Source organism: Callospermophilus lateralis, chromosome 1 (genome assembly GCF_048772815.1).
Source record: "Callospermophilus lateralis isolate mCalLat2 chromosome 1, mCalLat2.hap1, whole genome shotgun sequence".
Taxonomy (NCBI): Eukaryota; Metazoa; Chordata; class Mammalia; order Rodentia; family Sciuridae; genus Callospermophilus; species Callospermophilus lateralis.
This window is the reverse complement of record NC_135305.1, coordinates 53,351,986-53,374,982: the sequence shown is the minus strand read 5'-3', so window position 1 is coordinate 53,374,982 and position 22,997 is coordinate 53,351,986. Positions and strand designations below refer to the sequence as shown.

Here is a 22,997-nt window from a genome sequence, read left to right as displayed (position 1 = left end):
CCGGCTGGTGGAGGCAGTCCTCAGGTATTGTAACTTTTGACACTCTCCAGACCAACTGCTCTTAGCTTTTTACTATTTGTAAGCTTTGGTTTTGTAAGTTCCCATGAGAGGTTATACAAGGATAGGCAAATTCCATCAGGAAATCAAAGGAGAGGAATAATATTCATGCAACTCCAGTTTTCTCAAAATCCTGGATTTTATGGTCTTCTCTTTTATATCATCTCCACAGTTTTCCAGCTACTGACCTAGTCCAACTGTCCCCTTGTCCTGTGTTTCCTAATTCTCATTGCACCTTGCATACTGGTGTTTGCCTGGCTGATGTCTCAATGTTGTTTTTACAAACAAGATTTTTAATTTCATAAGTGCTCTGGTAGTTCATCATGAACTTGCAGTTCTGAGATAAAGCTATTGCTTGCTTCAGAGACCCCATTTATTCAAGAATCTGCTTTTTGTGCTCTCTGAGTCATGCCCTTCTGCTCACTCTGTGATGATGACCCTTTGGATAGGCCACTTGGCATTGGCATTATATCACTTAACAATTTTTTTTTCCTTAACCAATTGTGTTCATTTTCTAACACAACATTTTAAACTACTTTGAATCATACAAAAACATATATTATGGAATTAACATTAACCCTATATTAGACAGAATTAAATTCTATATTATATTAAGTTCAATCAATATTAACTTGTTGTGACTTTAAACCACGTTTTCTCTACATGGAGAGTAGTGACTCATTCCCCTCTCCTCTCTTTCACATTGTTTCTGAAAGAAAATTTAAAACAATGTTTTTCAAACTGCATAAGAATCACTCAGGGATCTTGTTAAAATGCATATCTGCCTCAGTACCAGGGATGCGCTGAGCTGCTAGTGATCTCCCAGGTGACGCTGATATTGTTGGTCCGCACATCTACATTTTGAATATCAAGGACACATACAACCTTTAAAAAGTCACCAAGAAAGTTAATTGTAATTCTTTTTAGTTCTTCAATGAGAATAGTAAAGAACTCATCTCTAAGATGTCATTATTTTAAGGTGTAGTCTTGGGGTTAAGTCCATTTATCTCTCCACCTTTCCTTTCTCTCTGCTGCCTCTTATCTTCGACCCTTGTTTATTCTGTCTCAATTATTGCACACTCCTCTCCAACCCAGGCTTCTCTTCTGCAAGAACACTGAGGGTGGTCTTTATCTTAGTATCTCCTTGCTAAGAAAGCTTTAATGAGATCTCAAAACTGCACAAAGAATAAAATGTAGCATCCTTGATAGGAGGTGGTACGTCCTCCTACCAAGTATTTTTGGTACTGCGTTAGTTTTTTGTTTTTTTTACAAGACAGCATCTTGCTATGTGCCCTGGCTAGCCTCTAACTCCTGGCTCAATTGATTGTCCTGCCTCAGTTCCTGAGTGCCTGGGACTATGGGTGCTGGGCACTGAACCTGGTCCCTTTCCATGTTAACTCCCTGCCTCACTTGTGAATATATCCACTTTGTTTCTATGCTGAGATGTTATTTATAACTTTCTCTGGCTGGACTGTCTTTTCATCTATTCCACACTCAAAATCCCTTTGTTTTTTTCAGTCTTATGTCAAATTATTCTACCTATGTATGAAGCCCATTCATAAGGGTCCCTCATGGCTCAGAAGTTCCAACACATTTATTGACTCTTCTGTTGTAGGCTCTGCCCTCACCCTGCCCCACCTTCAGCTAGCTATATAAAGGTAGGGGTTAGATTCAGACCTACTGAGGCCAGAGTCCCTAACTAATCCCTTTTATACTGCCCTCAGCCTGGAGTGCTCAGCATTACTGCACGTGGGGTGAGCAACGGCTTAATAAAGGGCGCGAGTTTGGAAACCACATGTAGCTGGGTTTCAATCCAGGCCCTGCTGTCCACCACCTGCATGACTTTGGGAACAGCACTTAACTTCTTAGGATGTTTTTCTTCATTTTAAAATTAGGGATGATAACACTTAAGTTGAGATAATGTGCAGCGTTAATTATGAAATAAAAGAAAAATAAATGGAAGTTGTATTCATACAAATAACAACAAGCTGTGGCAACAGCATTGTGAGCACACTATAAAATGTGTTAAATGAATTTGCAAATAATTAAAGGGTGCCCAATTTACATCTTTTCTACTACTATTGAAGGTCATGTCCTCAAGGGAGGAGGAAAATTATTCACACTGTTGTCCTTTAACACGAAATATCAATCCCATCTTGAATTTTCTTCCTTTGGTTATAGGCATTACTTTTAATCTTTTAAGAAAAAGTTACTTATCCTTTAAACCTATTCTATCCCCTCAGGTTTTGTTTGTTTGTTTGTTGTTGTTAAACCATGGAGGGAGTAATAAGGATTTGTGCATGGTAACAGGGCCCCCTAATGAAGGAAATAAACATTCTTCTGGACACTCTACTCCAACCCCTGGTTCTGAGCTGTGTTAGCATACTCGATATTATCCTATTTATTGGCAAGTCAGCACCTACATGGCACATACTTAATTACTGTTAAGTCACAGTCTATTTATTTTAGCTCATTATATATATATATATATATATATATATATATATATATATATATATATGATGGGAACTTTTGTATTTATACATATGGCCTAAATATAAATATCAATGTTCCTTTCCAAAAATGTTTTGCTTATTTTAGTCACCATTATGCAAATTCAAAGAGAGAGAGAGAGAGAGAGAGAGAGAGAGAGAGAGAGAAAGAGAGAGAGAGAGAAAGAGAGGGAGAGAGAGAGTGTGTATGAGAGAGAGAGAGACAGAGTGATGCTGGGGATCAAACCCAGGATCTCATGCATGCCAGGGAAAAGCCCTACCACTGAGTTACACCCCAGCCCTGGATGCAATACTAAAGTCCATGAAGAATATGGACATAGGATTATTTCATTTTGATTCTCCCATCACAAGCTCTATGTTTAAGCAGGGACAGTGGGAATCTTTGCTTGTTTCAATTCTAGTCACTAAAAAAGCAAATTCCAAAGCTCTCAACAGCATTGTTCTTTCTCCCCACCAACAAAATCCAGTTAAGGAAGAGATCCCAGGAGATGACTCAGACTCTGGAACCTGGAATGAGTTCCCCTGCTTTCTTCACCCAAATATCATCTTCAGAATTGACTTTTTCAGGCTTAGAGACTTTCACTTTGAATTGCCTTTCCTTCACCATATTCCTGTTTATGGCTGGAGCCACACTCTGAGAATCTTATGTCCTTTATTTTCTCATTATCAGATATCCAAAAAGTCCCTACACTGTGTCAGGCACTGTGCAAGGCACTAGTTCAACAAAGGTCAATGCAACACACTTCTCACTATAGGCATTACTTCTCACTGTTTATGTGCCATCATGGAGACTGAAGATGCTCAATAAACACATTTTATTTGATGAGTGCCCTGAAAGAGGGAGAGTAAAGTCTGTTTCATTACAATGTGATCCAGTTCACCTTTATGCTCCAGGCTCTGCTAGAATGGAGCTACAAAGATAAATAACACAGACTCTGCCCTTGAAATTCATATAATCTGCAATTGCATGATATAACACTACTTCAATCTACATCTGTGGGCAAAGGCATTCTCTCCTAGGTCTCTTAACTGTGATCTCAAGAGTGTGTTGTATGTATTTTCCGACATGCCATTGAGTGAAGTCTGTGGGGAGAGTCAAGGAGATACTCACCAAAGGTGCAAGTCCTTGGAGTGGTGTGGCTTCCTCTGCCTCGTAGAGATAGAAATTCAAAGGGGCAAAGAAGTAGCCTGGGGCAGGTTCATTGCAGCTGCGGCCAGTGACATGTGGACGGCATTCACACTGTCCATCCTTGGGTGAGCACCTGAAGGGAAAAGCCCATGTGGAGGACTGTGGAGGGGCTGAGGGTGAAGTGCAGATGTGGGGTGCTGAACCAAGGGCCCCCTGAGTCTGAGGGAGCCTGTTGAGAGGTTGTGGGCTCCACCTGCCTCATCTGGAAAAGAGAATTCAGATCCAGGGAACCCAGGCAGCTGCTTCTCTCCTTGGTGGCTCCTTGGTTCTGCTCCAAAAACTGGGCAAAGGCGAGCATTAGGACCCCTCTTTACAGGTGGCACAGAGTTGGTGTTTGCAGCAGGCGAGTCACAGATTTCCCTTGACCCACCCCATCCTCTGGGGCACAGCCAGGCAGAAGGATTATTTCTCTCACCCTTGTTTATCGATATACCTGGGCTTTGGGAATGTTTCGAGTTCCTTGCTTTTCAACACCCTTTGCTTGTCATGGAATAAAACCCTTTGCCTATGACCATGAGCTTATCAAAATAGAATGTGGTTTCACGTGGAGGCAGGGAATGTTGCTGCAAAACTTCATTACTCATTTTACTGACTTACATGTTGGAATAAGCACCTCCAATATCACAGTCACAGGGAGAACATCCAGGGCGTTGATCCCCCAGTCCCCAGTAGCCAACCTACACAGAGAAAGGGCTCAGTTGATTTCAGATGTGAAGATATTTGCTGCTCTGAAGCGCGACACTGAAATCACTACAATGCAACAGTCACAAGTCCAACAGCCACACAGACTGACCCACTGCACAGGAGCCTTCCTTGCCTGGACAAGGATCTCCACGGACACATCTCTCCCATCTGTAGCACTCAATTAAAGGGGACAGAAGAGTTATTGACGAATGGCTTCAAGTGGAAACACAACAGGAGCCAACAATTCCTCTAACAGCACCAAGTTTTGTTCAGGTAGGGTCATTTAAGGTCTAAGACAGTCTTCTGCCATCTTATTTGCAACTCTTTAACCAAAGCCAGTAGGTTCCCTTACCACGACAATCCATGGGGGTTTTACTTATACTGCACTGAAATATTTTGGGATAGAAAAATCAATCAAGCAGATTTTAAGATATTCTATGAAGATCTTAGTTCAGTAGAGACAACCAACCATTTATAAGTCAGTCATCTTGGCATACCGTGAACCCATGTGAGAGTCAACTCTGACGCAAGGCTTTCTCAACATTGCAACATCTTGCCCTTTATGCAATATAAACAGCTGGTGAGATATAAACAACTTTTATTTTTTCTTAAAGCCTGATAACATTTAGTACGAAATGCTCAGAAAAATACTTCTCCCTCCAATTTCAATTTAGCATGCTCAAATAAAATTTAGATTTTAGTAGCTATGAAACTCTTGTTTGGAATGGTCTTAAGCATTTCTATTATTTTTTTTTGTTATCTCAGTAAAAATCGTACACCCAGTTATACTTAAAATTTTGATTTCAAACACCAAACATGGACACAATGTGTATAAAACACCGCAAAAGACTTTTAATATTTCAGTTTGGTTTTGGAACCAAAGAAAGAAGAAGTGAAATGAGCTGTTCCATTCAGGATGTGGTTGTGAAAGACCTCTTCCAGCCAGGTGTGCTGTCACAGTGGCCACTCAGGTGGTCCAGCCTGAGCCTGAGCTAGCATGATTCATTGCCATGACATCAGTCTGAGTGCAAGTTTGGTCTGGGACAACCTGATTTGGCATCTTCAGCAATCCTGTTGCACACCTGTGCACATTTCTTGGTGTTGCTCATACCCAATAGAAATGGGCAAGGCTGACCTTTCTCTTCGTGTAAAACTTCTATATTACCTGCCCTGTTTTCTGTATGGTTTCTTCTTCATATTTTCTTCCTTTCTTCTTTCCCCACTTCCTCTGCCCCAGCCTACTCTATTTTCAATAAAATGACTTAAAATATTAGCACAAAACTCTTTCCTCATGGGCATCTGTTTCTTATTTATCAGTGACATTTCTTTAGACACATGAAGGTCACTGTTCTTTTATTAGGTTAAGTTTTTGTTTTACTCTTTCTAAAATGAGGGTGGGCTGCCAAGATTAGAGAACAAGGAAAAGAATGGGGTTGGAACTCCTGAGTTGCATGACACATTTCTTATGGAGTGAAACCAATTTTATCTTACTAACTTTAGAACATACATGTTCATATATTTAGTGCTGTCTGTGAAATACCCAAGGGTTTATTTCCCATAGCAATCTAAAATATATTTAAGCTCAAGATTGTTTTTTGTTGTTCTTTTAAAAGCTCATCTGAAATCTTTTTAGGCAGACAGTGGTAAGGGTGGTATGGGGATTATATGTATAAGCTAAAAGAAAGGCCATATGGTCTGGTTGGCCAAAGAGCCGTAGTGTTCTACTCTACTGCTGGGCACTCTCAGGAAAACAATGGATATATTATTGGCCTCTCCATCTGGATCCGTTCATTCCAATCCAGTGATATGCTGGTAAATGTTTAAAAGCTTTCTATAAGGTCTGGCGGTGAGGGAGGCTGATGTATAGTGTCTACCAATTTCTGTAGTGTAATACTCATCCCGGGAGTATTAAACTAGAGTAGAACAAAGAAAGCAATTAACAAGACCAAGTTTCTTCTAGGCAATGGCAGTAGAAATCTGCATAACTATGTAAACGAAAATTATAGGTAAATACATACAATGCACTGTTCGCAGTGTGGTCCGGTGACATAGGCCTGGCATAAGCATCGACCTGTATCTACATCACAAGTCTCAAATGGCAGACTCCCAAGGGGGTTGCAGTTGCAGGCTGAAAGCACAACATATATAATCATTCTCATTCTTAAATGTCTTTAATAGTCACAATGAGTAAGATGCATAGTCACAAGAACACAATGCAACCTGCCCTGTCAGATTCATTGTCGGCCTGGCTGCATGATTATTGTACTGCATACAACCCCACACAGGAAATCCTGTTCTAGACACTTCCAGAGTTTTTAAGTAGCCCTACCGGATGGTAATCAGGAGGAGACAAGGCAGTGGAGGAGGAGGTGTAAGCTGGAGTCCTGGCACAGTGTTCCTGAGTGATGCTGGCCAGGCTGGCAACTCAGGGCAGGAATTTCCAAGTGTCATGGTTCTGATTGATAGCTCCCTCTCTCCAGATGCACCTCTCATTTCCCTCTCTTTCTTTTTTACTGGTTTGTAATGTTTTTATACTCCTCCTTCTCTGCCTCTTTCATCCACAGAAATTTCTGAGTCCTGCTTATGTTGTTTTGTTGTTTTGTTTTTTGATAATGAGGATTGAACTTGGGGCACTCTCCCATTACCTACATTCCCCAGCTTTATTTATCTCTCTAAGTTGCTGAGGCTGGCCTTGAACTTGCAATCTTCTTGTCTCGGCCTCCTGAATCACTGGGATTACAAGTGTGTGCCATCACACCCAGCTTCATGCTTATGTTGTAAAGGCTAAGAAATTATGCTACCAATGAAAGGTATACTTTTCCTCTACAAGAAAAACCAATGTTTGAGGAAGCAACTCAGAAGTCCACCAACTGATGAATGGCTAAATCAAATGTGGTCCATCCATACAAAGGAATATTATTCAGCAACAAAAAGAAGACTGATACATACCACAACATGGATGAATCTTGAAAACATTATGCTAAGTGAAAAAAGCCAGTTACAAAAGACCTATATGACTCCTTTTGTATGAAATAACCACAACCAGCAAATCTATAGTGAGAGAATATAGATAAGTGCTTCCTTTGTGCTGGGGTCATGGACGGTAGAGTGAAGTGGGAATTTATGGCTTTTTTTTTTGGTAAAATTCATATAACAAAATATACCATCTTAACATTTTTCAGTTTTGTCAAGTCTATTCATATTGTTGTCCAACCAATCTCTCTTTTTTTTTTTAAAGTTCTTTTTTTTTTTTTTTTAAAGAGAGAGTGAGAGATGGGAGAGGGAGAGAATTTTTTTAGTATTTATTTTTTAGTTTTCGGCAGACACAACATCTTTGTTTGTACGTGGTGCTGAGGATCGAACCCGGGCCGCACGCATGCCAGGCGAGCACGCTACCCCTTGAGCCACATCCCCAGCCCCAACCAATCTCTTTTGATCTTATAAAGTGGAATTCTATACCCATTAAACAATAACTTCCCATTCCTCTTCCTCCAAACCTCTGGCAATCATCATTCTACTTCCTGTCTCTATGAATTCAAATTCTCCAGGTGCCTCATATAAGTGTTACTATACTGTTTTTGTCCTTTTGCAACTGGTGCCTTTCACTTAGCACAATATCCTTAAAATTCACAGTGTTGTAGCATGTGTCAGACTTTAGGCTGAATAATATTCCTTTGTATATACATATTACATTTTGCTTACCCACCCATCCATTGATGGACATTTAGGTTACTTTCATCTTCTGCCTATTGTGAATGGTGCTGCTAAGGACATGGGTGAACAAATATCTCTTTAAGTATCTGTTTTCAAGTGTTTTGGGTATACACCCAGAAAAGGAATGTCTTCTTGTGGTGATGAAAGTGCCCTAAAATCTATGTGCTGATGGCTACATATCTTTGAATGTACTAAAAACCAATGAATTGTGCTCTTTAAAGAAAAAATATTATAGTATGTGAATTATGTTTCCAAAGCTGTTTTACACACACGCACACACACACACACACACACAATCCCCAAACCAACATACCACAAGTTCTCAGAGGACATCTTATTAATCACTGAAGTAGGGAGAGGCCTGGGGTGCTGAAAGGTGTGATGCAAAATTGGCTTGACTGTAGAATTCATTATCATGACATTTAATTTTGCCATGAAGCCTGAGAAGAGCATTTTATAACAGAAAGATTCAGCCTGCTGTTCTCTAAACATGCAAATAATCCACAGTTCCTTACATGGGTGAAATACGGAGCAGGATGCTGTGACCAAATGGAAATTATTTACTCAGACTTCCCAGAGGAATCAACAGCTCTACGAGGCCCTAAGCAGCTCTTAACTTCTGTGCTCCTAGAGTCAAGAGCCTGAGCATTTGGCCCCAGACAACTGCTGAGGTTCTTAGTATTTCTCCTCAACCCCTTCCTTGCTTTAATTCCCCTGCTCTCTGTCAGAGAATTTATGAGTCAATATATGGAGGGGAGTGAGAAGAAAAGAAAAAAGTAATTTAAAAAACAAAAAGAAACCACCGCTTGAAAATTCCCTAAGAAGTCATGAATAAATTTATATAGATAGTCCTAGTAAAGGCCATTTTTCTTGGGGTTTTGCAGTTTGGCATTAAATTTCTTGGCCTTTCTCATTTGTTGCAGGAAAATATGAGCGCCCCCTGCTGGTACTTAATAAAAAAAACTCAGTAAACCACAGAGAAACATCCACTAACTTCCTAACGTATGTGGGAGGTATTGTATCATTTTTAAAGACTCAGAAGCCAGCAGGACTGTTAGGTATTTACAGTAAATGAATTTTAGGCTGACAGAGACAACATCAAGATTAAAATGCACCCAGGCTGATGGCCCAGCCCAGACTTACGCTGACAGCCCAGGGGGTCAGAGGCGCTTAGTCCATAGTGATTGGGTTTGCACCGGTCGCAGTTGACTCCTTCCACGTTCTCCTTACACAGGCACTGGCCGGCCACAGTCCCCATGGCAGCATCAAGGTGGCTCACACAAATGCCACCAGATATGGTTCCATCAGGATCACATTCACAAGCTGGGGACATAGAAATCCATTGTCTTTAATTAGTTAATTGCAAATTGTAGGAAACCTGAAATATAAGCAAGCATAGCATTTTACCCATGCTGGAACTATTTTACTTTGTTTAAATGACTATTTAAACAAATGGGCAGATTGGCTGTTCAGAAATATCTCCCAGATTTTTGTCCATAAAACATATCAAGTAATTTCATGCATATATTTTTAAAAGATTTTAAATGATTCTAAAGTTGGAGAACAAGAGGATGAGTGCTATTTTGAAAACTGGATGTTAAGAGTGGAGTAATTCTTCCTGGGTTGATGAAAATGTTTTGGAACTAGGTAGATGTGGTGGTTGTACATTATGCTAGTGAGTTTTTATTTTAAAATGGTTAATTTTATGTTATGTGAATTTCAACTCAATAAACAGATTAAAGAAAGACTAAAAATGAAAATAAGGTCAAGACAAAAGTTTAAAGTAGGATGCTGTGATGCTATATATCTCGTTCCAAGGACATGAGAAAAAAGAGGAGATCACATAAAATGTCTGCCAAATCTCTGAAACATGGTTAAGTTTGTTCTTCTCCATCATAAAAAAAAAAAAAAAAAAAAAACTATGTTGCAAGGAAAGTGCTGTCATTCTTCGTAGTTTTTCTTGAAACACCTACAGGAAAGAAAGGGAGGGAACAGGGGGAATAGTAAGCTGTAGTCATGTCCCTGATTTCATTTTGGAAATCTGTTGATGAAGCCAATCTTGGATGAGGAGATTCTGGAAAACGAGGCAAACAGACGCTATACAACACAAGCAGCATTTTTAAAATTTGATTTTTATTTTTGGCACTTGTTGATGGGTTCTGGGGACACTAAATTACATCCCCAGTCCCCTGCCCTGGCTGTTTTTGTTTGTTTGTTTGTTTGTTTTTAAGACAGAGTTTTGCTAAGTTGCTGAGGTTGGCCTGGAACTTGCCATCCTCGTGCTTTAGCCTCCCAAGTTGCTGGGATCACAGGCGTGCACCACTATGCCTGGCACCACCATTACTAACACTACTTCTTCTTCTTAATATTATTATTTTAAACAGAAATTTGAATAATTCAAGGAAGGAGTGTCATGAAAAGAGATGCTGATAGTATGAATAATTACAGGGGACAGAATAAGGACTAGAGGGGAGCGGTTACAAAATGTAGACTTGGAAGATAAGGAAGAGCTCTCTAATGTTAGGGCTACCCAATCTACCCCAGAGAGCAGTGATGTCTCATTATTGGAGGTGTCCAGATATATACTGAAGTTGCATCAGTGGCCTTGGTTTAGAGGATGAATGTACTGGTAGGTAATAGTTCATACTGCTGTCTCTTGTTGCTTTGTGTCTGTGTGTTTCCAAGGAATTCTACTTTTAAAGAATGTAATAAATGTAAAAAATGAACATCTTGTTTTAAAGGAAAACCTCACTCACTTTTATTTATGTTTGCTTTGGGCTGACAAAAAAAAAAAAAAAAAAAAGAAAGAAAGCCCTCAGGTGTAAAGATTCAGTTCAATGGGAAAAAATCCAGTCAAACTAGTTGTTTCCTGTCATGGAAGCAAACTCGGAGATTCTTTCAAGTTTTGATTGTTTGTTATAGGATTGTGACTGGTGATAAAATCTTACTGTGGAAAAACAAAATTGGGATCTGTTTAATTTGGAGACAAAAGTGTCACAATTTTCTTTTAATTAAAGCCAGTTGCTTCCAAAAAGGAAGGACTAGAAGGACCATTAGAAGTGGTCAAAAGGACAAAAACTCAACTTCATTTGGGAAATACTCGGAAGAGTCAGCACTGAGTTCTAGAGTGTAATTTAATTATGCAAGAAAGTACCTTTAGGGGCAGGGTGAGTGGGCAGTGACTTAGCTTTGAAATAATCCATGTCCCAGCCTTTAAAAGTCCAATAAAACCTAATCATGTCAGAATTTGATTCTCGCAAACTTTTATTACCTTACCTTTCATTACCAAGTCTCTGCTTTTTCTTTGTTTCCTCAGAGTAACAGATTTAAGTTTATTGAAGAGATAGATATGGAAAAGGAACACCCTCAAGGGAGATAATGGGTCCTCTCAGAGAGAGACAATGTGCCTTTCCTGCACTCTACTTATATTGGGGATCCCAGAGAAGTTTCCAGAGAGCCCCACCCACTTCTACCACTTGACTTTGAATTGACATCAGACTGGATGACATCAGACTGTCAGGTCCCCACTGCCATGGTAACTCTAGGCCACCTTGGCCCGGATGACTGGTTCTTAATGGATTCTTTTTAAAAAAATTATTAAATTATTTATTTATTCTAATTTGTTATACATGATGGCAGAATGCAATTCATTTCATATTACACCTATAGAGCACAATTCTATATTGCATTTAACTGTCTTCATACTAGAAGATTTAAAATTAATCAACTCTTATGTCTGGAATCTACTTATGTAAATATTTAGGTTCAAGCAAGGACAATTTAGAGAAAATCTGTAAGAGAGTGCTAATCAGTCTTCTCAGTCCACATCATCTGTGTACATACAATAAGCACATGTTTGGGTGAACTGGGAGGAACTGGGGACAAACATGAAGAAAGTTTGTTACAAGCTCCTCATCTGCCTTCTCTGGAAAAACTCCTTGTTTACAAAGAGTGACTTAATTCATATTGGGGTACTAGTTTTTGTTACTTGCCCCCTCCCTACACAAAGGAACCACCAAGTTAATACTAAGCAGTTCTTAAGGAAATAAGACTTTTATTAATGTCTTTAAAATATTTGGTTTATTATTTCCAAATATCTTTCTAGATTACTATAATATCTGTTTTGAAACACTATTATTTTCCTGATTCTACCCAGAAGAGCAATTCCATCGTTTTTTTTCTTTGTACAAAGGACTGAACCCAGAGGTGCTTTGTCACTGATCTACATCCCCCAGTTCTTTTTATTTTTTTATTTTGAAGCAGAGTCTGGCTAAGTTGCTGAAGCTGGCTTTGAATTTGTGATTTTTCTGCCTCAGCCTTCTGAGCTGCTGGGATTACAAGTGTGCACCATCAGATCCAGCTTCTTCTTTTCTAAATATATAATTTCTAAAACCTTAATAAAAGTTGTGAATGGTGTGTGGGGGTATGTGCATGTGTGTGTGTGTGTGTGTGTGTGTGTGTGTATGGCGGGGAGAGAGATATATCAACGATTCTGGACATTTAAGAACATGCTCTAAAAACATTTTCTTGGAATTTTGAACATATCATGTAAGTTTTGAACAGGTCATGTAAGTTAAATTTTATATTAGTGCCTACTGAGTAATCTGAACAAAACCCCTTTATTGATACTTTTTTATATTGTGATATATTTGGTCATTTCTAGTTTGAAATCTAGGACATTGAATGTAGTTAGGTTGCTACCGAATTACTTTTGTTTAAGAATTCATTTTATTATGATTATTTTAAGTTTGAAGCAACCTTCCTTCCTTTTACTTTACATTGATGATACAGTCTAAGAAGTAGGTTTTCTGGGTTCAAGGAAAGGCAGTTCTCCATGGGTCTTGGACATCCTGAAGGTTTCTGCTGATACGCTAACAATGCAAGGCCCTGCTTCCTCTTTACCCAGGAATTTCTTAGGGTTGTGTTTGCAGCAAGGAATTTGAAAGATAAGGTAACATCTGCCTCTGGTCAAAGAGCAAGCTTGCTTTCACTTGTTATAAAAGCAACAAATCCTCCAAGTTCAATATTCCTTGTCTGTGGCATAAGCTCACTAAGTGTGCAGTATCCATCTGGTATCCTTGGGACTTGGGACTTGGGTCTTGGGTACATGGGAACCCAAGCCAACACAATGATTTTTTTTTTTTTTTGGTAGTGGTAGTTGGACAGAATGCCTTTATTTTATTTGTTACATTTTTATGTGGTGCTAAAGATCAAACCCAGTGCCTCACACATGTGAGGCAAGCGCTCTGCCACTGAGCTTATTGTTTGCTTGACATGAGTAATAAAGTTTTTTTTTTCTTTGGCCCAAGACTGTCATGTCTTCCACCAGCATCGGGGGTTGTGGGGGAGCAGACTAACTTCTTAGTTTATAAATAAGATCTCAGACCCAATTACTCACATAGGGTACGTTAAGTCAGTTTGGAGTATTTATCTGGGCTATAACATACAGTAATGATGGGATTACAGTGAGGCAAGCAAAGTGCCTAGTGTATAAAACTTAAGGAGGCAAGTATACACTTACATGACCCTGACAGTGAATTTGGGGAAATAGTGCTTTGCTTACCTCATTTTAATTTCAGTCCCGCAGAGAAATACAAATTAAAACCATGTTGAGTTAACATTTCATTTATTAAATAAAAGTGTGACCAAAACCAAGATTAATAAAATTTGAGTGCTGGCAAGGATATAGAGCCACAGGAAGTTTTTACACTATTGGTGTGAGTGGCAATTGCATAGGATTCTGTATTATCTGATCAATTTGAAGAGGTGCATACCCCACGGGCCAGAAATCCCACTCTCAGTTGTGTTGCTTAGGGATAGTCCTTGCATGTGTATACTAAGTCACAAATACAGAAATGCTTATTGTAGAATCAGAAGGAAAATGGGACAAATACACTTTGTCATAGGATGTAATTCAATACAGAAAATAAAATGAAAGAAGGGCTACTTGATATGGACATATCTTAAAAGTATAATGTTGAATGAAATATTCAAGTTTCTTAAGGCTATATATGGCATAATGTTATTAACTAAAATCATTGTTATCAAAAATTTGAAAATGTGCCAACCTACATTGTTTGTGAATAAAAACACACATGAAAGCATAAAACAATAGTGATAATGATAAATACCTAGTATATGAGACAGCTTACTCCTAGGAAGGAGGGTGAAGGAATGGGGTGCACCTGGGACCTGGATGGTGCCTGTTATGTTTTATTAAAGAAAGTCCTGGTGGCAATAAGATGAGTTTAGGTTTTTAATAAAGTTGGTGGTGGGTATATTATTGTCTATTAGTTTGTATGTGCTTGAATTATTTCTCATAAAATAATTGAGATGAAAGAGAAGAGATTTTAAAAGTTTCTCCCTGTTCTTTCTTTTTTATTTTATGAAGCAAGACAATACCTTACCTTATTCATCTAAACAGCAAAACTGAATTGTCTCAAGCCAGTCAAATGTTTTAGGCAAGTCACCTATTTAGTTACTTTCATGAGTGAAGCTACTTCCATGATTCTCAAGACACCTGAAGGGATCCTGGGAAGCCATCCACCCCTCCTGGTTGAATTCAGAATTGTTTCCTGATTCCCTGAAAGAATCAGGTCCTGCTTCAAGACCTTCAAGACCCACCTGGATTAGTTGGCTCAACTTGTTTGGGGAAAGAAAAGCTCTTAAAGCTGAGGTGCTTATGCACCCCTCGCCCCTGCCTTCCCAAATAGGTTGTTTGGAGACCCGATTAAGCAGAAGGGGTGGGGGGACTGACAGCCCCAGTGAAGCCAAATCAGAACTTCCTTGGATGAGTGGCAAGGGTGGGGCAGGGTTGGGGGTGAGGACTCACGCAGGCATGCGTCAGGATCTGAGATGGCCTTGAGGGGGTCCTTGTAGAAAAGGGGTCTGCAGTGGTCGCAGTGCTGGCCCTCGGTGTGGTGCTGGCAGTCCTCGCACACGCCCCCGCTGAGGCCGCCGCTCGCCAGGTACGTGGCCAGATCGAAATGACAGCGGTCGGAGTGGCCATTACAGCTACATGCTGAGAACGGAGGAGATTGCCTTAGTGCCTGAGAGATTCGCCAACATCTCAGGAGGAACGGAGCCCTGTTCCACACTCCTGTCCTGCACCTGTCTTCCTGGCCACAGCCACTTGCACCTCTTTCTAGACGCAGCAAATGTACAAAGGGCCCAAACCGCTGCTTTCCAAGAATCCTTCAGCCCTCTATTTCTGCTCCGGTTCTTTCTATAAAATGTGTTCCTTCAATGTTTAGTACGTAAATTTTTAAGAATCATGCCAACAAAATAAATCATTTAAGTGACCTAAAAACCACAGAGTGCAATATGTGTAGTTTCATAGAGAGTGCTTTTACCTACTTATGCTCTGTAAATATGAATTTTTCACCTGAAGCATTCTATTATATACTCGGATTCTCAAATAAGATGGAGCTGAGCCTGTTCAGATTATGCCCCTCTGTAAGGACAGAAATGCTGCAGGAGAGGTTGCAGGTCATTTGAAATCTATCTGGGGCTCAGCCAGAGGATTAGAGGGCCAGCCAGTCTGTTTAGAGGAATTTGTCTGTCTTCATGGTACTATCTGTGTCTCTCTTGGGTTTTTCTCTGTAAACAGCCTAAGTTTGGCCCATGTTTGGTTGTGTACTGTGACTGTCACGGAAAGGACTTCTTTACTAGAGGTCTTCTAAGGCACTTCCTTTCTCTTCCTCAAGTCCTATTTTTCTAAATCTGGGAAAAGAAAATAAATAACAAGATTGTTTAGAAGTTCATCAAAATTCAGAAGCAGCAAACATGTTGCCAGCAACAAAAACAACATCTTATCAACCTGAATATTTTATTGGCGGGTTTCTGTTCATGACTAAAAGGCTCAGGGGTCACTCCAGTTGAACTGGGCTAACTGGGGTGCGGCAAAAGAACCACACAAGAGACACAAATACCTTTTCCTTTGGGGTTGCTGGGACAGCTCCTCTGACCTTAAGGGTCCGCAGGAAGGGGGGGGGGTCGAGCACACATAGGCTGACCCCTTTTATTGAGGAGAAGCTATTCAAAGAGGCAAGGGGTCAGGTTTCAGGGGGCTGAGTCTATCTTCATGATGTCCACTGTCAGCAGGTTGACTGACATCTGGGTAGGCCACACCCAAGAGCACAGTAAGAGAAGGACACACAGACACACAAGGCACTTCCATGGAACATTCTATCTTAAACAGGGCAAGGGGTTATATTACAAAGGAACAGATGAGCACAGCTCCACCCATGGGGCTGTAGGAAGACATGCCCGGCACGAAAACAATCACTCCAACTGTAGAAGAGCGGGCCGTCTAGCAGCATGGGTGCCTGACGCCACATCGCCCAGCAGGAGAGTTAACTCAGTCATGTGCGAGGTTGGTCTCCCACATTTTATTAATAATAATTTATATTATATTTTATATAGTAGCCTGTCAAACTCAATTCTGGATCTCCTTTCTCCCATCATCCTATATGTGGTTTAAGGTCCTGTTTAGGGACCGCATGATCATTCAGGAAGATGGTCGAGATCTCTGTGCATTGCCTTTGGTTATTTTAACATCACAAGACTCTGCCCAGCCTCTGAAAGTATGCCACACAAAACACATATTATTTCATCAAAAAAATTATTATAGTAACAGTTGTAGAATTTGGTGGTTCTTCTATGTGACATAACTGGTGAGATTAAGATGTCACACAATTAGAGCTGGGAGCCATAGCCTCATCACCTCTGCAACCTGCAGCCCCCATGAATGAACTATGTATTCTCCAAAATTGGGAATACAGAATGCACTCAGTCCATATGAGGACTTTTTTCACCTACATCTGCATGCATTGTCCTGAGAGCCTATGGCTGGTCTCCATGGAGTGTCCTGGAAGAAGTCCTTGCATCTCTCACAGTTTGGGCCATCTGTGTTGTGCTGACAGACGCACCGACCATGAACCTGCATGTGCAATAAACAGTGTTAAAATAGGGCTTTAAAAAGCCCTGGGATTCTTTAAGTGAAAAATGAAAGATCAGGCCATGGGCCCTCTCTGACTCTTCTTTTCCCATGTGTTAGTGACAATACTAACCTCAACTATCTTCAGTTGCCTGTTTAACTAGCTTTTAAACTTACAAAATTTTCAAAAGTTCAGTGAACATTTAAATACATTTTTCCCCTGAATTCTATTTCAGCACCAAACATTACAACCTCAGTAAAATGAGAGACAGAATGGGCATGGGAGTGTTGAGGGAGGGGTGTTTATTGGGTGTTTAGAACCATAAGGGGAAATAGGGAGTTAAAAAGGGAAACTGTAGGACATGTGATTCTCTTGGTTTTACTCTAAATGACCAACGTTCAGAGAGTTGCTCTATTTTGGTGAAACATAGAAGTTGTTGGGTGGGAAGATACAATGGCCTGGACAGTAAGCCTGAGATTTGTGCCTAGTAAATAGTCTAAATTTATTTAGTAGGCACACCCCTGGGACTTTGCACAGAAACACAGTTCGTGGGCTGGGGATATGGCTCAGTGGTAGCATGCTTGCCTGGCACATGCAAGATACTGGGTTCATTCTTCAGCATCACAACAAAATGAAACAAAAACAGTTCTATTGGGGCTGGGGTTGTGGCTCAGTGGTAGAGTGCTCACCTAGCATGAGTGAGGCACTGGGTTTGATCCTCAGCACCACATATAAATAAATAAAATAAAGGTATATTAAAAAAAAACAGTTCTATTACACCAACTTTTAAGACTAGTCCCAAGAATGAGGACAATCTTCAGTATTAAGATATTGTTATTCAGAGTAAAAGAATGATACTTGGATTGAACATTTTTATAACATCAGATATTTACTGAAACAGTTTAGTTTTGAGTACAGTATCTCACATCAACAGACCTTCAATAAATTTTTGCAAGAGAATGAATGTGAAATTCTGGTTTAGCCCTATTAAATCTCCATTTCCTGAAAAATAACAAAAGGAGGTCAAGATTGGCCATCTTGAAATCATAAATTATAAAATCTGCTCATTAGTAAAATGAAATTCATAGGTGGCATAATTCACAAGAAACTCTGGCTAGAAGAAAGGCCCCCAGATGGCCTGTTGGACAAGGCCGGATGACAGTTTCCTGCTCCAACAGAAAACTGGCAGTAGGATTTGTTGATCTCCGTGTAGAGGTCTGGAGTGCATTCAGCATCAGGACAGCAAGAGACAGGAAGAAGAGCCAACTTTTCTTTGGATTAATGACTCACCATTCCTGGGGAGCTGAATGTATCTCCCCGCTCTTTCTGTGAAGGACCACATTCATTGGCATGGCCATTGCAAAAACAGCTTCCTCGAAGAACCATCTCATACAGGGCATAGTAGTATTTATCAAGGGAATCATTTTGCTTCCTTCCCAGAAAAGTATCCCCAAGTGTATGGAGTTTGGTAAAGTTTATCCTCAGGTTTGTTAATGTTACAAGGTCTAAAGAGTGAAAATGAAAGAATATATAAATATGTATTTAAAGTTGCATTGGTTCAAGGTGCCCTCCTTGACTAACACTGATGTTGAGAGCCACAGCCCAAGGGGCCCCAGCAAACTTTCAGACTGCCAGCTGATGATTGGCTCACAGCGGCCCCAGCAACATCTAGCTGATTGGCTCCTCTGTGGTGATGCTCATTGGAGATGCTCATTGAGCTGTTTCCCCGCCCTTTCAGACTACCAGCTGATGATTGGCTCACAGCGGCCCCAGCAACATCTAGCTGATTGGCTCCTCTGCGGTGATGCTCATTGGACTGTTTCCCTGCCCTTTCAGGCCACGGAGCTGCTCATTGGGGGACTTTTTTGGCTCCGCCCACACGACCCAGCCAATCAGCCTCAAGAGCAGGAGGATTGTGGGAGGTGAAGAGGCTGGTGGTTGAGGGAGTGGCTTGTGGGAAGCCGGTGGTGGCAGTTGGGCTCTGAGGGTTTTTCCTGAGGAGCTGTTTTGTTTGGCGTGTGTGGTTCTAAAAATAAAGGTAGTTTCTTTTGACAAGTGGCTGCTGAATTGTGCCCAGCCAGACTGCGGCAACTTCCTTAGCATGCTATGGAGATACAGTTACAAGGAATAGTCCTGGCACAAAATTTAAAGAGAAGTGGGAAACACACAAAACAATTCATACCCTGGATGTAGGGGCTGTAAGGGTTTTCTATTTCAAAGCTGGGATCCAAAACTTTTAAAACAACCTGTAAAAAAAAAATGTAGATACATTTATAGCATGTAACCCCAAAACATAATTGTCTAATTTTCTTTGAAAGAGTTTTTGATCTTGCAAGTAGACTAAGCTGATCTGGGATATAAATTATCACTTGGGTTAGAATATTAATAAAAGTACCAAGAACAAATATGAATGCCAGGGGTGAACCAGTCCTTCCTGGCTCTTCATCACAGGTATCCCTACAGACAGAAGAAATGATGCTATTGGTGAAGAGGGGTCCAAGCTGGGTTGGGGTGGAGTGGTAGACAATTCAGCAAGCCATCATCAATTTGGGCCTGACAAAGAGTTCTGAAACTATCACCTGCCACCAATTCTTTCTTACCTCCCTGATGAAATAATACCTCCAACCCCACTCCCACCCTGACCCCCTGCCAGTCACCAGCTTTGCTTAGAGGGATGTTCCTGGAGATTCCACTGGGTGGTGGTTTGAAGAGCATGGGAATGGGATGGTGAACCCAGAGATGCTGCTGGCCTGTGACTCCTTTGCAAGGGTTAGAAACAGGTGACCAGGGCCATAGGGCCCAGTTTAGATTTTAGCCCTGTTTACCCTTTAGCTGGGCATTCTTATGAAGGATTATTTCTAATGTATTTATTATTTCTTATTCAGGAATCATTTCAATCTAGACACTTTCATATTTCAGTATGTAATATAAATTTCAGTATATAATATAAATTTCTTCTAAAATTTGAGTCAATCACATTTTTGAAAAGTTTTGAAAAGGAAGGAAATTTTACCTCGCCACCAGTTGAGGGTTCAATATCTGAATATTTGGAGTCACAAACAAGGTCTCCCACTCCCTGGGCCTGGCCAGATGTGACATCAGGAAAGGAGGCAGCACAGTCTTTTGCAAAATATCTGAGCACTTTCCAGGAGTGTCCGTAGTCTGTGGATCGTTCCACTAACATTGCAGCAGGCCGAAAAGTCTATGAAAATAAGTAAAAGTTGTAATTGTCACAGAGGTAGATTTTATTACCTACTTCACATTGAACATTCTTTTATTGGGGGGGTGGGAGGGTTACCAGGGATTGAACTCAGGAGCACATCCCCAGCCCTTTTTTTTTTTTTTTGTATTTTATTTAGAGACAGGGTCTCACTGAGTTGCTTAGTGCCTCCCTGTTGCTGGAGGCTGGCAATCCTCCTGCCTCTCCCTCCCAAGCCACTGGGATTGCAGGTGTGTGCCACTGCTCCCAGCCATTCTTATTTTGTAATTCCATTTTTTCCAACTTTATATGTATCTTTTAAATTTACTATACAGTAAACCCACTTAGATCTCATTTGTGAATAAATACTTTGTCCTCAAAATCTAATTTCATTTTGAAAATATTTATGACTATGTGAACTAGTAATTGAAGGAAGATGGCATATAAGTTGAAAAGCTAATGCCATTAATATTTAACAGCAATTCACTTTGATTCCCTTAACCTAGAATGTTTTTCCTCAGGCAAACTCTTTTACATCCTTCAAAACTTATCTGTGAAGTTGATTCTGATTCCCCAGAGCAGATTTAGCCTCTTCAGCTAAGTCTCCTTGCATTCTAATCATGCCTCTATTTCTGTACTTTATATTACAACTTCCTATTTATATGCTTGTATTCATCAATAGATGGTAAGTTCTCTGGGGGCAAAGACCAATAATCATTTTTGTTTGTTTTTTATTTTACACTCATTCTTTATTATCAAAACTAGTACCAGGCCTGAAATCAAAGTTAAAATTTTGATGAATGATTATGAAAGACTCTAGCACAATGATTTGCTCCGGCATCTGACCAACCTTAGTAAAGAGTCTAATTTTTCTTCTTCTGTTGATCACAATCTTTCCATCTTTCCCCAAATAATCCTCAGTTCCTGTCCTTTTCTCCTATGAATTATCTTTCTAATTCATATGGTTCTTATCACCTATTACCTGAAGTTTGCCTCTTTCTTGTCTTCTAAGATTTTAGAAAAAAATTAATCATTTACTCATTAATTAATAAACAATTTAAAAAAATTTACTGAAGAACAAAACCCAAGTGACAAAAGTTGAGGCTAGACTTATTCTGCTTTTTGTTCTCTGTAAGAAAGTGAAAGTTCAGATTAACACTGAGCATTATGAGACAGGTAAAAGGGACAGCCAGCCTATCCCTCTGTACCTTAAAGGTCAGTATAAGGTGGCTGAACTGAAATAGCGCCTCTAGGTCCAATCTGATGCTGACGTGATCAAGGCCTAAAGAAAAATCCAGAAAGAAAAAAAAAATCAATGCTTTTGAGAAATCCTGGCTTATCATGTTAACCCCTTACTTTGGCTTGCTTATAGTAAGATACCTTTGACATCACAGGCAGGTAGTCAACACTCTTTGCCAGTCTGGACATGCTGCTGGGCCACTCCAGGCCCAGGAAATCTATGTGAGAATAGCATAAATATATCCTGGTCTCTGCAGGCATGCAGGCATGTTTTGGTGGCAACACAAGCAGCCACTGTGTGGCAGCATCACATGCCCCGGAGGGAGTTTCAGGCCCTTTCCCATAGGGTGAGAAGAGAGAGTTCATTTCCTTAGGCTTAGATCTAGACTACACATAAACAGGAGCTAGCAAGCTGGAGCATGATAAAAATCAACACACCCGTTTCTTCCAACAGTTGCTAACTCATTTGAACTAGAATTTACTCATTTATCATAAAACACGGCTTGGAACATTCCCCTTGAAGTGGGGGACCTGTGGGCTCCTCTGTGACTGAGGAGATGACAAAAGTCCTAGCTAGGACTTTGCATGGATCTAGTTAGCTGTGATCCATCTCTAACATGCAAATGGAGCATCCACCTTGACCTGGACCTGATGGAAGCCCAGAGCTCTTGAGAGCAGCACTGTCCAACAGAAGCAGAACATGAGTCTTATTCAAAATGACTCATGAGGAGGACATGAATAATTTTTTTTCTAGTAACTACTTTGAAAACAGAAAGTGAACCAGTTAAATTTATTTTTAATAACATACTTAAACCAATATAGCCACAATATTATCATTTCAGCCTATAATCAATATTTTAAAATTGAAATGCTTTGTTAGACATTTTCTAAATGATGTTTTAGAAATCTGAGGTGTTTTTTCATTTGTAGCACAACTCAGCTTGGATTGGCCATGTTTTAAGTGCTCAGCAGCCTCCTGTAGCTAGGGGCTACCAGACTGCATGGTGCAGCTCTAGACAACAGTGGTCTGACACAGTGAGCAGGTGTCCAGCTTAGACCCTAGGCTGAACAGGGGGGAAACTTTTGCTGCTGAGAGTTCAGCCGTATTCTGGGTTTTGTGTCAAAGGCTCCAATGCTTTCTAGGAAGAGATCTACTTTCCTCTCTTTGAAAGCGCTTGGTTGAGAACCCTCATTGTGTAATCGGCTCTGACAGAGTGACATTCTCTTTGTGAGGACAAGTGGAACAAATGCTGGACGTGTGGGTCAGAACAGCTGTTAAGCAAAAATGGCAACCATTCATCAATGAAGACGGGACTGCAGTAAAAACAACCGCCTATTCATTCAGGAGAGTCCAATGCTCAACGATAACTGGGATCCAAAATGAAATGGCATTTAGTAGACACCAGTCATGCCTTTGTCAAGCAGATGGCATAGAAAAACTGCTTCATGTTATGCTTGCCCCA

At 40.3% G+C, this 22,997-nt stretch overlaps 1 protein-coding gene across 1 annotated transcript in view; it reads right to left on the bottom strand.

The window, feature by feature from the left end:
* Lamb4 (laminin subunit beta 4) overlaps positions 1-22,997 on the bottom strand; it is a 94,434-nt gene that overhangs the window by 59,578 nt on the left and 11,859 nt on the right. The window contains exons 4-13 of the mRNA XM_076862325.2: positions 21,504-21,577; positions 20,110-20,298; positions 19,279-19,342; positions 18,387-18,601; positions 16,978-17,098; positions 14,990-15,178; positions 9,301-9,480; positions 6,462-6,571; positions 4,357-4,436; positions 3,682-3,832 (exon numbers count right to left, since the gene is read on the bottom strand). Of these exons, the coding sequence (XP_076718440.2) occupies positions 3,682-3,832; positions 4,357-4,436; positions 6,462-6,571; positions 9,301-9,480; positions 14,990-15,178; positions 16,978-17,098; positions 18,387-18,601; positions 19,279-19,342; positions 20,110-20,298; positions 21,504-21,577 (1,373 nt within the window). The remainder of the gene's footprint in view (positions 1-3,681; positions 3,833-4,356; positions 4,437-6,461; positions 6,572-9,300; positions 9,481-14,989; positions 15,179-16,977; positions 17,099-18,386; positions 18,602-19,278; positions 19,343-20,109; positions 20,299-21,503; positions 21,578-22,997) is intronic.